The 22,085-nt window shown below is 44.4% G+C and overlaps 1 protein-coding gene across 6 annotated transcripts in view; it reads right to left on the bottom strand.

The window, feature by feature from the left end:
• Zcchc4 (zinc finger CCHC-type containing 4) overlaps window positions 1-22,085 on the bottom strand; it is a 43,033-nt gene that overhangs the window by 16,802 nt on the left and 4,146 nt on the right. For 3 of the 6 annotated variants that reach the window (XM_006976088.4, XM_042285995.2, XM_042285996.2), the window contains exons 4-8: window positions 12,684-12,959; window positions 12,187-12,264; window positions 4,786-4,858; window positions 2,089-2,239; window positions 642-742 (exon numbers count right to left, since the gene is read on the bottom strand). In XM_006976088.4, coding sequence (XP_006976150.1) covers window positions 642-742; window positions 2,089-2,239; window positions 4,786-4,858; window positions 12,187-12,264; window positions 12,684-12,959 — 679 coding nt within the window. Of the gene's footprint in view, window positions 1-641; window positions 743-2,088; window positions 2,240-4,785; window positions 4,859-12,186; window positions 12,265-12,503; window positions 12,960-16,120; window positions 16,462-22,085 lie in introns of those variants that run through there. The other 3 variants (XM_042285997.2, XM_076546295.1, XM_076546296.1) reach the window with 3 other exon arrangements.

The following is a 22,085-nucleotide window of genomic DNA, read 5'->3' as shown; positions in this document are numbered from 1 at the left end:
AGAACCCAGGGAAAGAAAGAAGTTGAGGGAACAGTGGAACCACCTGGGCCGTGGCCTGTATTTAATCTATGCAGTACCAGGAGGGATGCTCACTTTGGTGGGCCAGCACACTCACACAGCCATCTCTGCTTCTTTAGACACCCCACTGCTGACAGCGTGCCCCTCCCTTTAGAGCTCTCAGCATCCTGAGTGACACACAGAAGGACACATGACTTTCCACCAACCAGAAACGGAGATTCACTTTCCTGTAGCCTTGAACAGAGCAAAACAACGCTCCCACTGAGGGTCCCAGGGCTTGGGCTGCTCAATCGGCCGATCTAACACCCAGCTGCACCCCGCAATCACCTGGGTCACTTGAGAAAGGATTTTCTCTTAGGGCTTTCTGCTCTGATTCTCTGATTTTGTCTGACAAGGGTGTTTTGTCTTGCTTCGAGTGTGTATACTCAAGAATTTGTATTTTTAGCAAGTACCCTAGAAGTTGCAGACATTAGGAGCCAGGGACTAACCTATACACAGTATAATTCAGTTGTTGACACAGTTCAAACCACTTTAATTTACTAAAATCAAAGGTTAGTCTTATCAGAATATTCCAGCAGCACATCCATTCCCCAGCCATGCCCGAAGGCAGGGCGTTACTATACCTGGTAATCCAGCATGTGGAAGCTTGGGAAAAAATGACAAATCCGTGACTCGAAAAAATAGGGGAAAATCCAGAAAATGGGCAATTCTTTCTGACTGTCATCTAATGGATCACACAGAAAAAAAAAAAACAAAGTTAAATGGATAAATAAAAGAAAACAAGCAATCGATTGTAAAAACAAAAGTAGTTTTCAGTAGGATTTCAGTTGTTCAGTAACTGTCAGTCACACAGAAAGAGAATGTTTACAACGGTACATTCTACCCCGACCTTAACCAAAGGTGATGGAAATATTACACATCCAAAGCAATGCACAGACTATTGTTCTGAGCAGTGATCGCAAGAGCAGCAAATAATACATGATCTTTAACATCTCTGCTTCTCTAGACACCCCACTGCTGGCAGCGTGCCCCTTTAGAGCTCTCAGAATTCCTCTAAATTCTGTCCCTGAAGCACACTGCTAACATAGCTCAGCTAGCGGAGAAGCCTGACCACATGCCCCCGACACTCGTGTAACTTATCAGCTCACAGGCCAGCAGCAGCTGCATCTAAAACTGAATGTACTGACGACGGGACAACTGAACGAAACACTTGGAAGTCTCAAGGCACTTCAAACTGAGACATTTCCCCACTCATTAACCCACCTCCGGAGCTGGAGGTCTGTGTGTCCTGTTACTGTGGACTGTCACTAGCCTACTGGGTGTCCAACCTCCACATAAATCATGGTGAAATTCAAGGCTCTGGGCCTGAGGTTGGACAATGTTCTGGTTAAGTTGTTTTGCCGACTTGGTATAAGCTAAGGTCATTTGGGAAGAGGGAACCTCAGTTGAGCAAATGTCTCTGAGATTGGCCGGTGGGGTATTTTCCTGGTTAATGACTGATATGGGAAGGCCCAGATCGTTGTGGACAGTATCACTCCTGGGCGAGCGGTCCTGGGATGTATAAGCAAGCAGGCTGAGCAAGCCATGGGGGTAGGGGGTGGGTGCAGGGGGTGGGGAGCACCCGCCTCTGTATCAGCTCCTGCCTCTAGGTTCCTGCCTTGGCTTCCCTCACTGGACTGTGATTCAGGATGTGTAAGGCAGATAAACCCTTTCCTGTCCAAGTTGCTTTTGGTCATGGACTTGATCACAGCAACAGAGCCCACTATCTATTCTCGGCATCTAAACGGCACCCGCACACAGCAGCCCTCACTGAGCATTTTTAAACAAACGGCAGCAGTTACTGTTGGGCTTCACAATGCTCCAGAATCTTACAGCCATGTTACCGAGAAGCCATTGTAAAAACAAGACTAGGGGAAGAGGAAGTGTCCCATGATCATGAGGTCTGCCATGACCATGCTCTTCAAAAGAGCCCAAGAGCTGCATATTCCATCAGTGCTGGGCTTGGCTAGTATTGACAGGATGCAGACACATAAACACACGCTCATTTTGCAGTAATTAAAAAAAAGATACCTTGGCTTTGACCTTCTTTCCACATAGCAATTAACTTCTTGAATGTAATAGCCAGAGGTTCAACCAAGCCACCAAAAGGAGGGTCTGTCACCATAATCACGCCTTCACCTTCCTCTTCCTGTAAGAATGTCCTGCATACTTCAAGGGCAGCCTGCAACAAATAAAACGCCATTTCTAAATTAGAACAGAGAGCGGCCCTTTATCCTACTGGGAGAATGCATTACGCTTAGTCTCTCTCAGGACTGGAAACGTCACCAAGTCACCCTGCCACTGCAGAGTCCCTCAGTGACATCCAAAGTCTCTCTTAGTCATTTAACGTCAGATTGTATCTTTGGGTTCCTCGATAAGCAGGTTTTTAAATTGCAAATTCAAATACCATCACTATCAGACAACTACACATTTCAAATAGTTAAATTAAAAAACTAAATTTAGTAACCCAAAAGAGAGAAAGCCGTCACCCGTGAAAACAACCTACACATTCAATTCAACAAACAGGAGCAGAGGCGGTGCTGAGCCTCGAGGACACAAGGAGGCACTGGCTGTGGTTTTGGCTGTCTGTCCTGTCTGTTGCCACAAGTTCAGCTTAACAACTGCTTCGTAAGCACGCACACACTTCTGAGTACCAGGTAAGCAGCAGACATATTGGAGCATGCATGGTAATAAAGGAAGCCTACAAATGGCAAAACCCATCTGGTCCTGGAGACTCTGCCAGTAACACACTTTCCCACCAGGCTGCTGGCGTTTCCAGTAGCTGCCAAACTAACAACAGCTAGGAGATTGACCAGTTTCTGCCTTGAGCGCAGTTAACAGAGATGCATCTATCATAGAATCGCCAGTCTACTGACTTGGAAGTAGTTTGCAAATCAACACCCTTCAGTACTCAAAAAGCATAAGCGTTTAAAGTTATATGGAACTTTAGCCTTAGCTCACTAATGCAGCATCAAGGATGCAAACCCAGTTCCTTATGCATTACCCTAACCTCACACCTCCCTACCCCCCAGTTTCAAATGGTTACACCAACCACCCCACATCAGTACCCCTGCATCTACACCAATACAGCGCTTCTGGGCCTCACTCCTCACCCTGCCTTATACTCTTCAGAGCAGTCCACAGAGCAAGCTGGCCTTGACTTCCATCTGGGCACGGCTACAGAGTCCACCCCCTGCCTCCTTCCCTCCACTGTCCTAGCTGAGAAATGCTGCCTCATCCACTGTTAGGTGACTTCAGTTCTCATCCTCCTCTCCATGGACCTAATCAATTCCCAGATGCAGATTCCTACTGATACCCTTTGGGAAACAGTGGAACACTCGATGCTGTTCATCGAGATCCTTGGTTTTGGCAGCTCTCATGGCTGAGACACATCCCATGGCAAATTGATCTCATTGAATAGAAAACTATGTTCACTACAACACAAGACTCATGTTTCAACCCTAACCAATAACTTGGTATTTGTGTTCACTTCCTGAAAGCTCTGTTTTCACCCTGTTCGGTTTTCATTCCATCATGAGCTAATATCTCAGAGGGCAATACAAAGTAAAGCATGAGTCCCAGTTTTAAAACGACTGATTGACAATATACTCTCCAGGGATGCTTCAAACTGTCGTTGATAATTTCCAAACACCTCTGAACAACCTCCTGTTGGGTGTGACTAGTTGATTAGTTACGGATTTGACTCAAGGACTAACGAGAGCTTCAGCTGGGAACAGCCATGTAGGTAGTAGGAGCTGTTTCTCTTCAGTGATGTTAGAAATATCACCTTGAAAGCTGCTCTTTTTTCCCCCAAACAACTTTCCTGTTTGTTAGAGTTTGTTTAAATTTATTTATTTATTTATTTTAGTTTAGTTTGTAGCCTTGGCTACCTGAAACTTGCTCTGTAGACCAAGTTGGCTTCAAATTCAGAGATCTGCCTGCCTCTGCCTCCTGAGTGCTGGGATTAAAGGTGTGAGCCAGCATAACCAGCTTTTACTTATTATTTTTTTAAAATAACTTTAGGTTCATGGAAAAGCAAGAGAAAGATAGAGTTCTCATACAGTCCCTGCCTGAAATGTGCATTTAATTGCAGTATGGTAGAAAACGAAGGAGAACGTGCCTGCTAGGGGTTCCTGGGAGGCCGGAGGAAGTAATCTGGAAAGCAAAGGAGCCAGGGGACCAGTAGGGGCAAAGGCCCTGTGGTGGGGTCACTGGACTCGCTGACAGTCTCTGCCATGCATCCTGAACCCAAACAGCAAGGCTGAAGACAAGGACAGGTGAGGCAGGGAAGGTTAAGAGAAGTCAGAACACATGGAGCCCTGTGGGCCTCGCCAAGTGTGGAGCACTCAAGTATAATTCCAGCACGTAGAAGGCAGAGGCGGGAAGATTCCCTTAGTCCGAGGCCAGGCTAACCTACTGTACGTGATGAGTGGCAGGCTAGGCAGACTAAGACGCTGCCTGAAGAGAAACGACGAAACCGGAACAAAGATTCCCTTCTAGTTGCTCAGTAAATAGCCAGTGAAGGAGACGGACGTGACTCAGTGGTGGAGCACTTGCCTAGCACACATGAGGCCCTAAATTTAATGTCAGCACCACTAAACAAAACAAGAAGAAAAAAAAGGAAAACTACACTAAGAAATGATTAAAAAAATAATAGCAACAAAAAGGTACTCTTGAATTTGTTAATCAACAATAACAGGAAAAAGAGATGATGGTCATAAATCTTACCTTTCCATCGAAGAAATGATGGTTGAACATATTATAGCGGCAAAAGCTATCTTCCAGGTAAAATTGCGAGTATCTGTAAAAGAATTCATTACCAAATGACATGCTCAGGCACACAATACAGTAAATAAGCAAACACTAAACTATATTTTTAAACTACAAAATCACATCTTGATTAAATAAATTTCATCATCTTTTGTTTGTTTGTTTGTTTTTAAATAAGAAATACTTTACAAAAACTTAAGTGAATCTATAACAGTACATATTGAATTTATTTTCCCAGGTAGGCCAGTGGCAAAACCAAAGAATCATACAGAAGATACAGGTCCCAAGTAGGCTGGTGGTACAGGCCTGCAAGCCCAGCTATTTGGGAGGTTGAGGAAGGAGGATGGAATGTTCAAAACCAGCCTGAGTCACAGAGTGAATTCAAGGGCAACTTGAGATTACCTCAAATAAAACGTAAGGGCTGAGAACAGAGGTCCTCAGTGACGGAGCACTTGCCCAATTAATATTCCTAAAGTCCTATGTTCAACTCTGAACTACACAAGCAGCAAACGAACGACACACATTCTCATGGACCAGAACACCACACATAAACAAACGGGCTAGACATATTATACAACTTAAGTCTGCAGTGTGATCACAATTAAAATACGTCTCTCCTGGTTAAGAGTTTCCTAAGATCTTATTTTCATTTTTAACTATGTGTCTGTATGGGGGTTTGTGTACATGAGTGCAAGATGACTGCAGAGGCCAGAGGCTGCCGAGCATCTGGATCGAGAATTACACGTGTTGTGAGGTGCTTGATGTGGGTCCTCTGCAAGAGCAGTCTGTGTTCTTCTAAGCCATCTCTCCGGTCCCTCATGGTTAAGGAAATCTTAAGTCAACATTTCTGCTCAACAGCTATTATTTCTCCTGTGATTAAAAAAAAAAAAAAAAAAAGCACTTGATGTAAAAGTTTTCCTTGTCTAATGCAAATTAGTTTGATAAAATATATTTCTCAATATAATACTGAAAGAAGTATGAGCATTTAGTGTTTGCTGAATTTGAGCCAGGAGAGAAGCATATTTATTTACTGAATGAATTATTCTATCTAATCACTACTTTAAAATCACTACTTTAAAAAAAAATGCCATCAAAAATGAATCAGAGTACCAGCTTTGAGAATTGAGATTGTATAATTTTTTTTTAACTAATTGGCTAAGAAAACCTCATACTGCATAACGGCTTAGTTTATATTTACTTAATTATGTAGAAGACCGAATCTTTGGTTTCCCAGCCGACTACCTGTCCCCTCATCTGTGGACCTGGCCTTGCTGTCTTCAGTGCTGTTTCCGGAGTTTTTCACACAGAAACGTGAAAAAATCTTGAACTTTTTCTCCCTTATTATAAGTAATTCACATATGGACCACGCCATCCTTGTTGGAAAAACTGGAAAAAAATAAAAAATCAGGAACGCAGCCTTACTTCTACAGCCCCTTGAAAACCGCAGTAGTGGCATGGCTTGTACCGCACGTCCCTCACTGTGTGTAAGGACTGCCACCAGGGTGAGTGTTCCTTACGGCAGGGGCCCTGGTCCAGCCTCTTCTGATTTATACTGTGGTAAGAGCACAGGCTCTGTGGTGAGAAGATCTGGTTCAAGCTCTCGGTCCCTTGTGTACTATGTAACCTTAGGAAGTAAATCAGTCAACCTTTCCGAGCCTCAGTTTCTTCATCAATGAAATGGGAAAAATAAGTTCCCTAGGACTTCATAGAGCAAGTAAGACAATGATACAGAGCACACACTAAAGCGTATATTTACTCTAATAAATATTAGCTATAAAGACGTGTCTTAATGCCACCAGTACTAGAAAATCATGGTTTTATTCCCCAGATCATAATCTACACCCCTTTCTGCTTGCCCTGTGGAGAGGGAGTCATTCTGTTAATGGTTAAGCTGTTCACCATTCCCTACTGTTATTTAAGATGCAGTCGGCATATCTGCTGTTTATAAAATATGAATGGGAACTGAAGGAGTAAATAAAGGCTCGGGCACCTCAGGAACACACCACAAACTGCGGGGTGATGGCAACTACTATCAGTAGACAAACAGCTTCCCGTGTCATCAAGGGCCTTGCTTGCTTGTTTGTTGATTTTCATCTTCTGAGACAGGATGACATTCTGTTCCTCAGGCTGCCTGGAACTCACTGTAGCCCAGGCTAGCCTTGAACTCACAGTGGTCCTCCTGCTTCAGGCTCCTAAGTGATAGGATTATACATCTACACCACTGTGCTCTACTTTTTAATTGTTTAACCAACCCTACTACTGCCAGATGTGGTCTACCTTCATTTGAGGGAGTTCTGTCCTTTAAAAAAGGAAAATACAATCCTTTTAATTTATCTTTCTTTTTGTTCATTGTTTCACAAAGGCAGAGTCACTTTTAAAAATTAAAAAGAGGATTTGATTTACATAAACTCCAGCACAGCACACCTGTCCAACGCATTCTGGGCAGCAGTATGCAGAGCCAGGCGGGGAAAGGCCAAGATTTCAGTTCTAAGTTTCCATCAAAAATAAACAAGGGAACATAATTATTCATATTTTAAATGATATAAAAAAATCACCCAACATTGCCCTCTTAAAATGAAATTGGCCACAAAGAATTATTCTCTCCAGTGAACAAGGCAAACAAAACCAATCAGAAAAGCATGCACTTGAAAACTGCTCAAAAGGACATCGGCTTAATTTGGCCATTCATTCTCTTTAAATGAGAGTCAGTCACCAAGTGTGAAGCACGCTCTTCCACAGGAAATGTAATCAAGAGCTGAATAAAATTACTTCATAAATGAACCTAAGAAATTCATTTTTTGCTCTAACTTTATTTGGATAATAGTTTGCCAAATAGAGTCTCACATCTTTCACGCTAAAATTAGAGCGTAGAGAAACCATCTTAGCAAATGTTAACTTCACATCACTCAGCCCCCGCTATCTATAGCCCACAACAGAAAACACTGCTGTTGAGGTACTTGTAGAGCCTTAACAGGCCGCTCATGGGGCAACAGGAAACCAGAGTGCCCTGAACTTGTGACAATCCTCCTGATTCAGCCTCCTAAGTGGTAGGATTACAGGCATGAGCCATCAGGCCTGGCTATCAACGTTTGTGTTGTGGGAACTACCAATGTGACCTAGGAGAACTACCTTCCAAGTGCACACCCCCCCACCGAGGGCCTCCCATTAGGTCCCAACTAACCCTAAAGGTTCTACTACCCCACAACTGGGGGATATTGGGAAGCAAGCCAATCAGGCCATTGGGGGGGGAAAATACAGTATAAATAAAACATGCATCATCCACACATTGGGATATTACTCATCCATGTAAAAGAGGTGTCCTGGTACATGCTCCCACATGGATGGACCATGAAAGACTGCCTACTCTATGACCCTGTGTACAGAGATACCCATAAAGAAGGCAGAGTGGTGGCCAAAGGCTGGGGCAAGGAATGAATGCTCACTGGGAGAGTATTTCTTTTCAAAGACAGAGAGAGATGTGGTGCCACAATCTTATGAGCATACCTGAGAGAATTGTTTTGTATGTGTGAAATACATCTCAATTAAAAAGAAACATGCCTGAAATACAGCAAATGAAAAAAACACTGTTGTGGACCTATTTTATTTTTAAATGTTTAAAAAAATGTTAAAAGATTGGAAAAGTGAAAATCTGGATTTGGGGTAGCCGAATCTACAACCACTTTCCTTTACAAAAGAAACCTGAGATCCTTGCCCTCTGAGAAGCTCCTGAGGTGACAGAGTGTGGTTTCTCCGGCTCCTCTCTGCCTGAGTCGTCCACAGTTCCTCTTGAAGTCAGAGTCATGGAAACTGTGTGAACTCACGGAGGTCCCTGCTACTGATTCCTGCTGAGGGAAAACCAGCCCAGAAGGAAGCCCACTGCCTCTGTCTTGACTGCTTCGGGGGCAGGCACCAGCTTTGTCTCACGGAGGTGCACCCATCTCCCCTTTCCGTCCGTCCCCTTTCCGTCCGTCCGTCCCCTTTTCCGTCCGTCCCCTTTCCGTCCGTCCCCTTTTCCGTCCGTCCCCTTTTCCGTCCGTCCCCCTTTCCGTCCGTCCCCTTTCCGTCCTGTACAGAGCATGGTCCATCTGCCCGGTCAGCGCTGCCCGCAGTGCTGGCTTCGAGAACGGGAAGTGGCACGTGGCTCCAGCAAGCTAATCAGAGCACTCTTGGGTGTTCTGCCACCAAGGCTCTCAGGAAAGACCACCTCTTCCTTCTGTTGGGGCAGCAGGGCCAAAGTGAGTGGAACACTGCTGCCACCCAAGTGCCCCAGCAGTGCGAAGGAGGCTAAAGGACAGCACCTGGTGATAAAAGGCCCCACAGAGAGATGGAGTCTAACAACACAGTGTGAGGCCCAGACTGGAACAAAAGCTGGAGGAGGCCTGGACTTCAGCAACATGAAGGAAGAAACGCTTTCATATCAACAGATGCCGAGACACCAACACAGTGCTCGCAACCAGTCAGAGTGCCTTAGTCTAAAAAATACGAAATGAACTTGGCAAAAGTTACCGGTTCACACGAAAACCTTCATGGAACACGGCACGACAGGAGAAGGAACGGAGAGGGAAGGCTGGAAAGGAGAAAGGGCTTATCTACAATTCAGAGGACAAGGATTTCCACTTGCAGTTGAGAATGCCTGGCTTTGAGTTCTGGCTTGGTCACTGGCTTCTTTGTAGGCCCGTTTTTTCACCTGGAAGATGAGGACGACGGCACCACCTACTGTCTAGGGCTATTATGAGGAATGAATTATACAGTACTGGACACATCCTAAGAACTCAAGAAATACTTTGCTACATGATAAAAAAAAAAAAAAAAGGTTAAACTTCTACATATAAAACAATGCATTTATAGTGACTGCCACTGTAGGAAAGAATGGAATACAGAATTTTAAAAGAGAAATTGATGTCTCTATACAGTGGCTATTAAACAATCACAGAAAGAAAGGCAATGCTCTTGTATACTGTATGTATAAGCCTTTCGAAGATGGTGCTAACTAAAAGAAGCCAGACACAAAGTCGCATACTGAATGGGTCCATCCGTATAAAATGTCCAGAACAGGCAAACCCATGGAGCCAGAAGGAAGCTGTCAGGAGGTGACCACGAGGTTTCTTTTCTGTGTGATGGGAATGCTCCCACACAAGCACAGTGGATTACACCCGTGATCCCAGCACCTGAGAGGTAGATCAGGAGTTTAAGGCCAGGCACTCAAGGCAGAGTGGACTAGATGAGACCCTGTGCCCCAAATAAAGAAACAGATAAAATGTTCTGGGAGTAGACAGTGACATGTCTGCACAACATACTGACCACTCACTGGAAACCAGTGAGACACACATCTCAAAATGGTAAATGATAATAATTACATCCCAATTTAAAAATATAGTCGAGGAGAGATGGATCAGCAGTTCTGAGCACATATTGCTCTTACAAAAGACCCAAATTCAGTTCCCAGCACCCACATCAGGTGGTTCACAACCACCTACGACTCCAACTCTGAGAATCTGATGATGCCCTCTTTGGGCCTCTGAAGGCACCTACACTCACATGCACATTCCCACACACAGACACATACACATAATTTTAAATAAATCTTTATAAAAGAAATCTGTATTACGACTTTGGGAAGGTCCGCTCCTGTTAAACACAGACAAGTTCTGTCAACAAGGGGTAAGTGGTTAATGAGCCAGCCCTGTCCCTATGGCTAAGAGAGTGGCATGAAGAACCAGGAACCGCTGCAGACAGTATAAAGTTGACTTGGAAGTATAAAGAAAAATACCCCACACAATCTGTGCTTTTGGAGGTGGCAGGTATGTGGGCATACGAGGAAGTCAGGGGTTAACGTTGGCCATCTTCCTCAGTCGTTTCTCCACTTCCTTTCTGGAGAAAGGCTTTCCTCCTGAATCTGGAGCTCACCTTTTCGGGGAGCCTGGCTGGTCAGCAAGCCCAAGCGATGCTCTCATCACAGAGCTTCACAGAGCCGGGGTACAGAGTTCATTCTGTCACACACATGGTTTACCTGAACTCAGGTCCTCGGGCACGCGCGCCTCCCCCATTCCCCCTCCTTAACCCTGCGCCATCTTCCCAGCCCCAAAGCCCTGCTGTTTCATGTGACATTTTACACTTTAAGAATCTGCTTGCGGGGGGGGGGGGGGGGATAGCTCCGTGGTTAAGAGCACTGGCTGCTCTACCAGAGGACCTGAGTTCAATTCCCAGAACCCACGTGACAGCTCACAACTGTCTGTAACTCCAGTTCCAGAGGATCAGACATCCTCACACAGACATACATGTAGACAAAACACCAATGCACATGAAATAAAAATAAAATTTTAAAAAGTCCCTGCTTTGGGGCTGCGCAGATTATCAGTGTTTAAGAGCACTTGTTGCTCTCACAGAGGACCCAAGTTCAGGTCCCAGCATCCACATGGTGGCTCACAGCCATCCTTAACTCCAGGATCCGATGCCCTTTTCTCACGTCCACAGGTACCAGGCACACATGTGGTGTCTAGATTACATTCAGGTAAAACACTTACACATACAAAATCATTTTTCCAAACCTGCCTTATTTTCATATTTATTGTCACATATTCTAACAAATATTGTAGCACTGATCAAACAGACACTATCATATCTAAATGAAAGACAACGTCTGATCCCTTTACTATATTCAACCATATGTAAACACTTCCAAGAATAACTGTCTCATAAGGTCTCTATGAGGTGGCACTGAAAGCAGTACAGAAACTAAGAGGAACACTCAACTCTGCACACTCAGGCAGTGGAGGGGCGCTTGTACCAGTTACACTCCAAGTCAGCACTGGCTGTCATCCCAAGAGGAGATGTGCCATCCGGTTCCCTCACACCGCTATCTCCCACGAACATACCTGCTTCCTAACTCTCAGCCCAAGGCCTGCCTATTCCAAGTCAGCACTCCCTCCACTTCCGGCTGCATCTGGGAAGCAGTGTGCACATCATCTGGTAAGACTGTGTTTTTAAAACCTCTTATCACATGAGCAGATCTGAAGCAGAAACAAAGTCCCAACAATCTGACCACAAAGGAGGCAGTTCGGTTTACCTGGAAGGATCAGGACATTAGAAAGGACTGAATTTTGGAGGACTCATCTCTAAGTCACATACAAGGAGACACATTCAGAGGAGCATCTGTGACGCACAGTAGGAAAAAGAGAAATCAACTGCCAGCTGTTTTGAGATCCCAAAGGTTGAGTGTTGGTGTTACATGACCAACAAGGTGTTCCCAACCTACGACTACTGAATGTAGTTAAAGAGTGTGACAGGTTATGAAGAGTTAAGGAGAGAAAAACACAAAGAATGAGACAATAAAGAAGAAATACTATATTATAAACCTACCGAAAATCAATATCCAATAAAAGGCTTTTCGTGTTGGACTTCTCACCTGGTGCTGCCAGTCTGATCTGCTCGTGTAGCCTGAAGCAAGCAATGAAAGCAAATTTAATCAGAAACTACAAATGCCACAGACAATCAGCAAACAAAACCATTGCTGTTCTTCCCCCATCTCAGACATTTCAATGAAACACTGCAGAGAATCTGGCCCCGGTGAGTTCTGCAGATATTCTTTAAAGGGCAGAATTTAACAGAGAAATCTAACATAAAAAATTTCAATCTAAGATCAGAAAGCATCCACCCTACATGAAGGCTTCCCTCACATGGGATACAGGCTGCAAACTCTTTGAGAGGCCACGCTTTCCACTTCCTCTCACATCCAGAGCTTCACGCCTCACTCTGCACACAGTACCTCACTCTGCACACAGTACCGAACTGCTTCGTACAAATGTTTGTACGCATAGAGTCGTGCTGAGAGGAGAACTTTTGAAAGTGGACCGGACCTGGGTGTTCCAACACAGAGTACTCTTCTGAAGCCGAGGGTGGCGAGGAGGCCCGCCAGGAACTGGCAGCTCCTCTCAGCAAAGAGGTACTGGGCATGCGTCTTCTTGTTCTCCAGTGGGTAGAGCAGCTGACTGGGCCTTCGGAGCTGGGTGATGGAGATGTCGGACAACAGCTGGTGCTCACCGTGCTCCCCCCAATCCACAGGTAACAGCAATTGCTGGCAACTTCGACAGAACTTTCTTTGAGTCAAGGGCAACTGAATAAAACTCAGGTACCTTCAAGACACAACAGAGGACACGGGGAGTGTGTTAACTTTGTTTTGTTTTTTAAGACAATGTCCTTTGGGCCGGGGGTGGGGGGGGTGGGGGGGCGGCGGCGGCGGCGGCGGCGGCGGCGGCGGCAGCACACACCTTTAATCCCAGTACTCGGAGGCAGAGCCAGGTGGATCTCTGTGAGTTCAAGGCCAGCCTGATCTACAGAGCAAGATCCAGGACAGGCACCCCAAAACTACACAGAGAAACCCTGTCTCCAAAAAAAAAAAAAAAAAAGACAATGTACTTTGCTATTTTTAGTTTTCACAAAGTATTCTTACTTCCCAAAGAGTATTGCATAAAGAAGCAAAAATAAGAAAAAGGATCTATGGAATGTTGGCTAGAATTTATGTCTGGCTGTATACCTACAAAGTGGAAAAGAGTCAGCAATTTCATAAGAATTGAGATGCTCCAATTTAGTCACTGAATGAAGATCAATATCCATTTAAAATGTGAATATAATATATTACTCAAACAATTTAGTAGTAATGGCAACTACTAGCACATTTAAATTTATTGACAAATCCATGTGCTCTAACTTTGACATGTTAAACAGTCTGGCTCAGTTGGCAGTCATTTTAAAATGAGAAATCAAAATCATTCTTCAAGTTCTTATGACATATTTAGCAGGAAAAATTACCTCCTAAAAGGAAAGATGTTCCGACCGAGCTCTCTGCTCTTAGCAGTACTGACACAGGCAGTCAGCAGTCCCTCCCCAAGCCGGCAAGGCAGGACCCAGAGCCTTTCAAAGGACTATTCCGGACAGGTGTGGCACACATGTCTGCAACCCTAGCACCATAAACTGAAGCAGGAAGATCATGAGTCCCAGGCCAGCCTGGACCAAACAGTGAAACAGTCTCAAAAATCACAAACAGGGTCAGTATTGGATACCCCATTTGTTTGCTTTCAAATCTGTTTAAGAGTTACTATATCTCAATTTCTTTTTGTTTTTCAATGTATTAAAGATTACTGAAGAAAACACAGTCATTATGTCTTAAAAGCTGATAGTTTTTATACATGTGACACCAGTTACAAAATCAGAGTAAGAATACAGAAGGACAAAGAATGAGCCGTTAAGGACAGACAGGAGCATGCGTGTGTGAACGCAAGCATGGCACACGGCTGTGCTCCAGGAGCCCTGTGGTCCACAGGTTCAGTCAACCAACGTTGGAGCCGCAGGGCAGAAGCTGTAAAAGAGGAATCCTGAGCACATTAGAACTTTTTCTAAGCAGTTTCACTTCAAAGGCCCCAGGCAGTGACAAATATTCTAAACGGGTACACAGGAAATCAGCTGGCTGCCTACAACTGAAATGTCTTCAGCCCCATGGTAAGTGCTCCACTGACAGCTTTATTCATGACTGCAAAGAAGAAAGAGAGGAGGAGATGAGGAAACTCCACAGTGACACACAGTCAGTCAGCAAGGAAGGGCCCCAGGGCCCAGATGGCCAGTGGGAAGACTAGCAGGACTTTAGCAGCCCTGATGCTGAATCACCATACTGCCTCTCCATCCAGGGGTGGACTCACTGAGTCCAGACTTACCATTCTGACCCTCAAAACCTGACAGAACATGCAAAATAAGTTTCCAGATACTGTACAACTCAAAACACTGACTGGAGGGAACAGAGCGTGGGGGAGCAGCAAAGAGGCAGATCCCTTTCAAAAATGAAAAGAAGGGATCCACTCCCACAACCTTATAAAGGAAACCTCAAGGCTGACATCTTACTGAGGAAAGACTAGCTGCCTTCCCCCTAAGCTTGAAGCAAGCTATTCTTAGATTTCATCTGCTAGAGTTTCTAGCCAACCTAATTAGACAAAATAATGGATGGGACAGGGAGTATTAAAATTTCTTTAATCATGGTCAGCATTGTCATAGATGTATAAAGTCCTAAGAAAAGCTTCAGAAAGGCTGCTGAACTGGTAAGCAAATTTATCCAGGTCATAGAGCAAAAGCTATAGTAGAAAGTCAACTGTACTGTTGTTCCAGACTACAAGGCCACCAGGTTGGTCTCCAGTGCAGCCAAAAATAAATAAACAAAGCAAAAAGAACAGGAGGGGAAGAATCAAACACATACCAATGAGGCTGCCCCCAGTGGGTGCTTCCACAGCACTCACTATGCATTAAGCAGTGATCAGACCCTTCCTAAGCTCTGGGCAACAGTCACCAATTACTGCTAAAAACCACCAGCTGAAAGGCTGAGAGAGATTTTCACATAGGCTAGCTAATATCGATCTTAATTCCATAAAAGGGAACAGCCAACCTTGTGTGCCTTACGGTACACAAAAAGAAGGAAAGGGAGGGAGGCTAATTCTAAAAGAAATCACCCACAAGAGCCGGCTGCAGCTACTCTGGGCAAGGGCAGTTCTTCTCGAAGCTTCAGGACTACTGCTTCCACTGCCTCCGACAGCTCTTTCAAACTGAGATGGAATCCGCAGGCTGCACAATTCCCCAGTTGCTGTGTGCAAGTCAATGGTGGGTAGGGTATTTATGAAGTCATGCTCCATTGCCATAGCCTAATTCCAGGTCATTTTCATCCCCACGAAAAGAAACCACACCCCATTGGCAGGTGCTCCCCATTACCCCACCCTCCAGCCTTGGCCACCACGACTTCACTTCTAGTCTCCAGGGATTTGCCTACTCGAGACATGTCACATAAATGGAATCACGGAGTAGCTACACACAGATTCTTATACAAAACTTTTAAATAAAAGACTTTCGCTTCAAGATGGAAACTGCTTTGACTTTCAGCCAAATCGATACGTAAACAAGTCTGGCCAAAGGGCTGTTCTGGGCACTGAAGCCAGTCACAGAGTCCGAACAAAGGTGAGGACGACAGCGGCAGCACAACGCAATGCGGGGGGAGGGGGCAGTTGGGGTGCAGAGCTTTTGCTATGGAGTAGCACATAGACCCACATATAGCCTGAAACTAAAGAGTCAAGCTCAAGAACGCTAAGACAGACTCAGAAGCATCAAAAGTAATCTAAAGGGGAAAAAATTCACCTAAAATGACAGTGATAAAACACAAGGAAGAAACAGACGGTCTTTTCTCATTTTACACGGATAAAGGTCAGAGAAAGGATTAGCATGGCACAGAACGGCACAAAGGAGGGCTAGCAACATGACTTACCAGGTAAAGCACTTGCCACAAAAGCCTGATGACTTGAGTTCAATCCCCAGGACTCACAAAACCACAGTGGACAAGGAGGACCAACCCCCCCAAATTGTCCTCTGACCTCCACACCTGTGCTGTGGCCACGTGCACCTATACTTACACACACATATCATACAGGCAAGTTTCAAAGGTGATAGAAAAATATAAAAGAAACACCACCACCACCCTAAAAGGGAGAAAACACAAACTATAATATAAAGAAAATAAGAGAGAAGCAAAAGTAGACACCAAACCCAGAACATGCAGACTGTGAAAGCAAGACAAAAATGGGCTGCTTCACCGTGACAACGAAACACAAGTGACTTATTTCCAGTGCCAGAGGCGCTTAGACTGAAGTTGGCCAGGTCACAAGTGAGCGAGCAGTAGGCCCTGCCCCCCCCCCCCCCCCTGCTTACCTAGGAGCTTGTAGTGCATCGCAGATAGGATGCACTGGACAGTCTACATCCTGGCGGAGACCATGTATCAGAGTCAGGAGGGAATCTTGAGCCCCAAGAGGATGGGGAGTTTGGGGCAGGGCTAGCAAGTTGACTTCACCCACATGCTCATTCATAAAAAGCTCTGTTATCTCTTAGCTCCTGTTGACACCTTTACAGGATGGATGGAGGCAGCAGTTGTGATGGAACACATCATCCCCCGATTTCATGTGCTATCCCCCCAAGCTCCTGGAACATCAGTGCTGGGACCACCTCTCTCAAGCGGGCACCTATCCAGGATAGATAGTCTGTCTAGCGACTGGGACCCTCCACCCTCCGGTTTTCCGAACTGTCCCAATGAGGGGCCTATCTGCTCTTCTGCCTTGCCCATTCATCTTTGTCAGCATAACCAGGGCCCAGCTCCGTTCCATTCTTACTGGCAACCTCCACTCTCCCCATGGCCAGTCCCATTCATATGGCCGGTGATAACAACTTATTTTTCCTCCTACTAACTTGCCTTCTCCACTTCTTCAACAGACAGATCCTTGAGGTCTGGAGGGTGGCAGTTAACCGAATGCTTCTTCTCCCACACCTCCCGCTGAGCGTGAGCCCACTGACTCCTGACTCCCTGTCCCCACATCATCCTATGCCAACAGGAAGTAGCCACACTTGGACCAGTGCCCATGCATCCAAGATTGAGATGTTCTGTTGGAAGCTCTGCCTCAGCCCCCCTCCGCCCTCTCCAAACCCTACCCCATCAGAAAGCCCACCAAGTTGCGGCTCCTCCCCCAGAGCTGCTCAAAACCACGCCTACGGGGTATTTAAGCTCCAGTCCATAGACCTGCCACATGATTTCTCCTCCTCCCTTCCCCCAAGATCACTCAGGAGTGCTTTGCTCAAGTTAAACCTGGTCCTTTTCCTTTTAATTCAGCTCGATTTGGCTTACTGCATTGGCGGAGGAACCCACTACTGGGCAATCAAAATGCTTAGCAGTACCCAGTTGGAAGCCTTATGTGGCCTTGCTGGAGGAACTATGTCACTGGGGCCGGCTCTGAGGTTTCAAGACTCATGCCAGTTGGTGCTCTCGACTTCCTGCTATGGTTTAAGATGTGAACTGTGGTTCAAGATGTGAACTCTCCACAGTTCCTGCTACCATCTCTTGGGTCCACCATCAAGGACTCCAACTCTCTGAAACATAAACCCACTTAAATGCTTTCTTTTATAAAGTTGCCTTGGTCATGATGTTTTATCCCAACAATAGAAAAGCACCTAATACAGAAAGCAATAGTGGGCAGACAGGACCATTCGCCCAACTAGAGTAACAAATATCAAAGGGAGGAAAGAACACTACTCTCTGAACCCTGATTACTTCCTTCCTTTAAGGCCTCCCAAGCTACTCTTCAGAGGCCTCCATCACCAGCTCATTAAGCCTTTCTTGACAGAAGATAAACAGATCTTACATCTATTTCATATCTCATGACCACAACATCATCATTCACCTATACTGCTTTAAATTTAGCATTCAGACAGGCTTTTGAAGTTTGAGAGAATGAAGGAACAGGAGACGGAAGCTCTCAGGATTACTCAGCTCCTGCCTCCTATTTACTGCACATGCCCTGAGGGAGAGGAAATTTCATTCTGCCGCATGGCTCAGCATGATTCACAAATTGCAGGCTAGCATTTTGAAATGTCATTTTTATTGATCTCCATTTGATGTTCCATTTGCCTTTCCTGGAGTACACAAATTATGTTTATGGCATTTGTCTAACAGCAGACCTTGAAAATCTAAGTTTAAATGAGTTCTGAAAAAAAATAACCAAATGAAATATCAACCAAGCAAAATTATCTGGATGCACATAAATTAACACTGATCTCCACATTCAAATTTATCTTCCCCTCAGACTTCATAGGTCACAATAAGGATGGAAACACACCATATAATAGAATATTAACACATTTTAAAGCATAACAGGCAGCTGAAAACTATAAGGAAAAGCAAATCTCAGGCACAAAATGTAAATCTGTCAGCTGAGCATCTATGAAATACAATATGATTCAAAGACCACATTAGAAAAAAACGCTTATCAAATCCCATTCCATAAACGAGAAATCTGTGCAACATTCCCAGGCCCACAACAAAAACTGGGTAACAAAGATCTATTCATCTTACTGCCATCATTCTTTTTGAACAATTTCAAAACAAAATGCGCCAGCTGGGAATCATGGTCCATGCCTATAAGCCTAGCACTTGGGGAGTTGAGGCAGGAAGATTGCAAGTTCAAGGCTGGCCTGGGCTACATACCAAGACCTTATCTAAAAACGAAAAAAAGCCAGTAGGAAGCTCTTCCTACTTACACTGAGACCATGGTTGCTTTTTATCCTAAGTATCAAGTTTAAATACAATTTATGCTTGCAATATAGTTCTTTAATAAGCTAATTTACAGATGAGCTGACATGATTAAATTACCTAAATTAGAAAACAATTACAATCTCAAGAATATATCATCCTTAGGTTCATTCACACACAAAAAGGAACTCCTAGTCTCAACATGAAGACATATTAAGGAAACAAGTAATCCACTAAGCTTGATTTTAAAATTGCCAAGATCTCAACACGATTTATCTTAAGGTAAATCTTAGAAGAATGACCTACCTAGAACTTTTACTCCACACAGCAAATAACAAAACATGGGAACATGACTAGAAAGCAATGCAGTGAAATCAACTCAGCCTCTATTAATTTCCCAAACTTGATTAGATGTCATGTCTTCACAGTGTGCGGATCAGCTAATGCACAGGTCAGTAGTAATGTCTTCACTTTCTGGAGCACCTAAGTCATCTCAACAAAGTGAACTGAAGCTTACATAACACATTCTTCATACTCTACATCTTTGTGTCTATACAGGTTTAAGCATACGCACATACATTGGCTCCAATGTTAGCACTTAGGTTCTCTTTGAACTTTTAACAAATACCTGCTGTATGAACAAATGATTAGAGGGACTGATGTTTCTGACAATATAACCCAAGGTTATGGGTCATACATGGTTTAAGATGTTGAAGATAATTTTATCAAAACATATTCTCGAGAGAGCAGCATAAAATAGATGAAGTTATGCTCTCAGTCCCCACCCTCAAATAGCCTTTTGGACATTCAATACTTTATATTTTAGCCAATTTTATATTTTAATTATGTATTATGAACTGGAGAGATGGCTCAATGGTTAAGGACACTTGTTGCTGTTACAGAGGACCAGGGTTTGGTTCCCAGTACCCAAATGATGGCTCAGAACCATCCATAACTCCAGTTCCAAGGAATCTAATATTTTCTCTTGGCCTCCTTGGGTATTAGGGACACACATGGTGAACATACATACATGCAGGCAAAATACAAACATAAAATAAATCTAAAAACAGATTTTAAAAAATTCTTTATCAGTCAGGTGTGGTAGAATATCCTTTAATCCCAGCACTCAGAAGCAGAGGCAGGTGGATCACTGTGAGTTTGAGGCTAGCCTGGTCTACAAAGCAAGTTCCAGGACAGTTAGGGCTGTTACACAGAGACACCCTGTCTCAAATAACCAAAATAAAATAACCTTTATCATGTCTGGAAACACAGTTAAATGGTGCGTGCTTGCCTTGAATACATGAGGCATGTGTGAAAAATCACTCCTACTCTCTGGCAGTATGGAGATGAGAACAGAACTCCACTTCCAGGCTACAAGTTGATTATGTAGAGAAAAGGATCACCTAGATATTAGCATCTAACCATGTCACTAACATCCTTATGTGATATGAAAACACGCTTACCAGATAAAAATGGCAGAGTATAAAACTAAAGACACATTATGACTACAACACCATAAAAAAAGCAAACTTTAGTGTCAATTCCAGTGTGGTCCCCCAAAATGGTTGTGCTGGTGACAATGTCCTAAACAGACAAACTCTGGCCAGGAAAACAGGATAGTTATTGGGTAAACAACATATGGCTAAAGGCCGGGTTTCTGGTTATGAGGAGTCTTCCTTAAACCACCAGAACCATCTCTTGGGCAACTACCTTGGGCAACGGCATCCAGTCCTGGTCAACCAGCTCCAGACCCCACCCTGCTGACTGTCCTATTTCTACCCGTGGAGTTGTACAGTTTGGAGGGTTCACTTCGCTCTCGCCTACACTTAGCAGAGGGAAAAAAAAAAAAAGCTAGCAGCAAATCCTCCCTGACTGTCAAAGGGATGGGTTGCTGCCAGAAAGCACAGGCCATGCTTTTCTATTTCCTAAACCATCAATAATCTGTTTCCTACAGTTATGATAATCACATCCTGACATATCTTTATCTCCTGTCTGCATACAGTAAATCATTATCAGTCACTAATTACTATTTGCTTCCATGTCTAAACTGATACTTTGAATCAGAGAGGCAGAAAGTATGAATCACAATTCAGTTCAGTCATTCTAACAGGACGGACTTCAAGTTACTTCATTGCTCCAAGCCCCCATTTTCCCACCCAAGTTGGCCACCTTGGCAGGACTGAATGTCACCTCAGGTAAAACATCTTGCAGACAGCCTGGGCTACAGAGCGAGATGCAGGAAAGGCGCAAAACTACACAGAGAAAGCCTGTCTCGAAAAAAAACAGAAAAAAACAAAAAAACAAAAAACCACCATCTTGCAGAGCACCAGCCTCATACGAATGCTCACTCATACTCACTCCCTTCTCAGCATTTTTCACCTCTTTGGTTAAGTACTGAAGTAAAGGGGCAATCAAGTTATCTACATAAAAGCATCCTCTATCACAAACTTTAAAGTCTTGGGAAGCAGCCGGGGCAGTGGTGGCGCACACCTTTAATCCCAGCACTCGGGAGGCAGAGCCAGGCGTTTGTTCCAGGTCAGCCTGGTCTACAGAGCAAGATCCAGGACAGGCACCAAAACTACATAGAGAAACCCTGTCTCGAAAAACCAAACAAAGAAAAAAGTCTAAGGAAGCCCAGGCAAGATGTTTTATTTCCTTATTCATTTACTGCGGTTTGAGTTGGGTTTGTTTGCTTTACTTTGTTCAAGACAGGATTTCCCTTCTTAGCCCTGGCTGGCCTGGAATTCCCTACATAGAGCAGGCAAGCCTGAAACTCACAGAGAGTACCACCTACCTCCCAGTGCTGGGATTAAAGGAATTCACAACCACACCCAGCTATTTTAAACAGGCCACAGGACTCCTTTTTACTTGGCCAGAATAAGGCTTCACAGTGCTGAATGCTGAATCCTGAGTAGCAGAAGGAAGTACCATAAATGAAAACCTATCTGTCATCAGTAAACTGTCAATCTTCCTGGATAGCTTTGCCCAGAACATGGAGCACTATGCCTAAGAGTCAGGGCAGAAATGAATTCTTGTCACAGGTTTCCTATGGAAATAAGTCTATGAATTCCAATGCATCCAATAACATCTTAATAACGCCAGTTGTAAAATGTTTTCAGCTGCCGGGCGGTGGTGGCGCACGCCTTTAATCCCAGCACTC

This window comes from Peromyscus maniculatus, chromosome 10 (genome assembly GCF_049852395.1).
Source record: "Peromyscus maniculatus bairdii isolate BWxNUB_F1_BW_parent chromosome 10, HU_Pman_BW_mat_3.1, whole genome shotgun sequence".
NCBI lineage: Eukaryota > Metazoa > Chordata > Mammalia > Rodentia > Cricetidae > Peromyscus > Peromyscus maniculatus.
The sequence above is the reverse complement of the archived record's forward strand: the minus strand, read 5'-3'. Positions and strand labels throughout refer to the sequence as shown.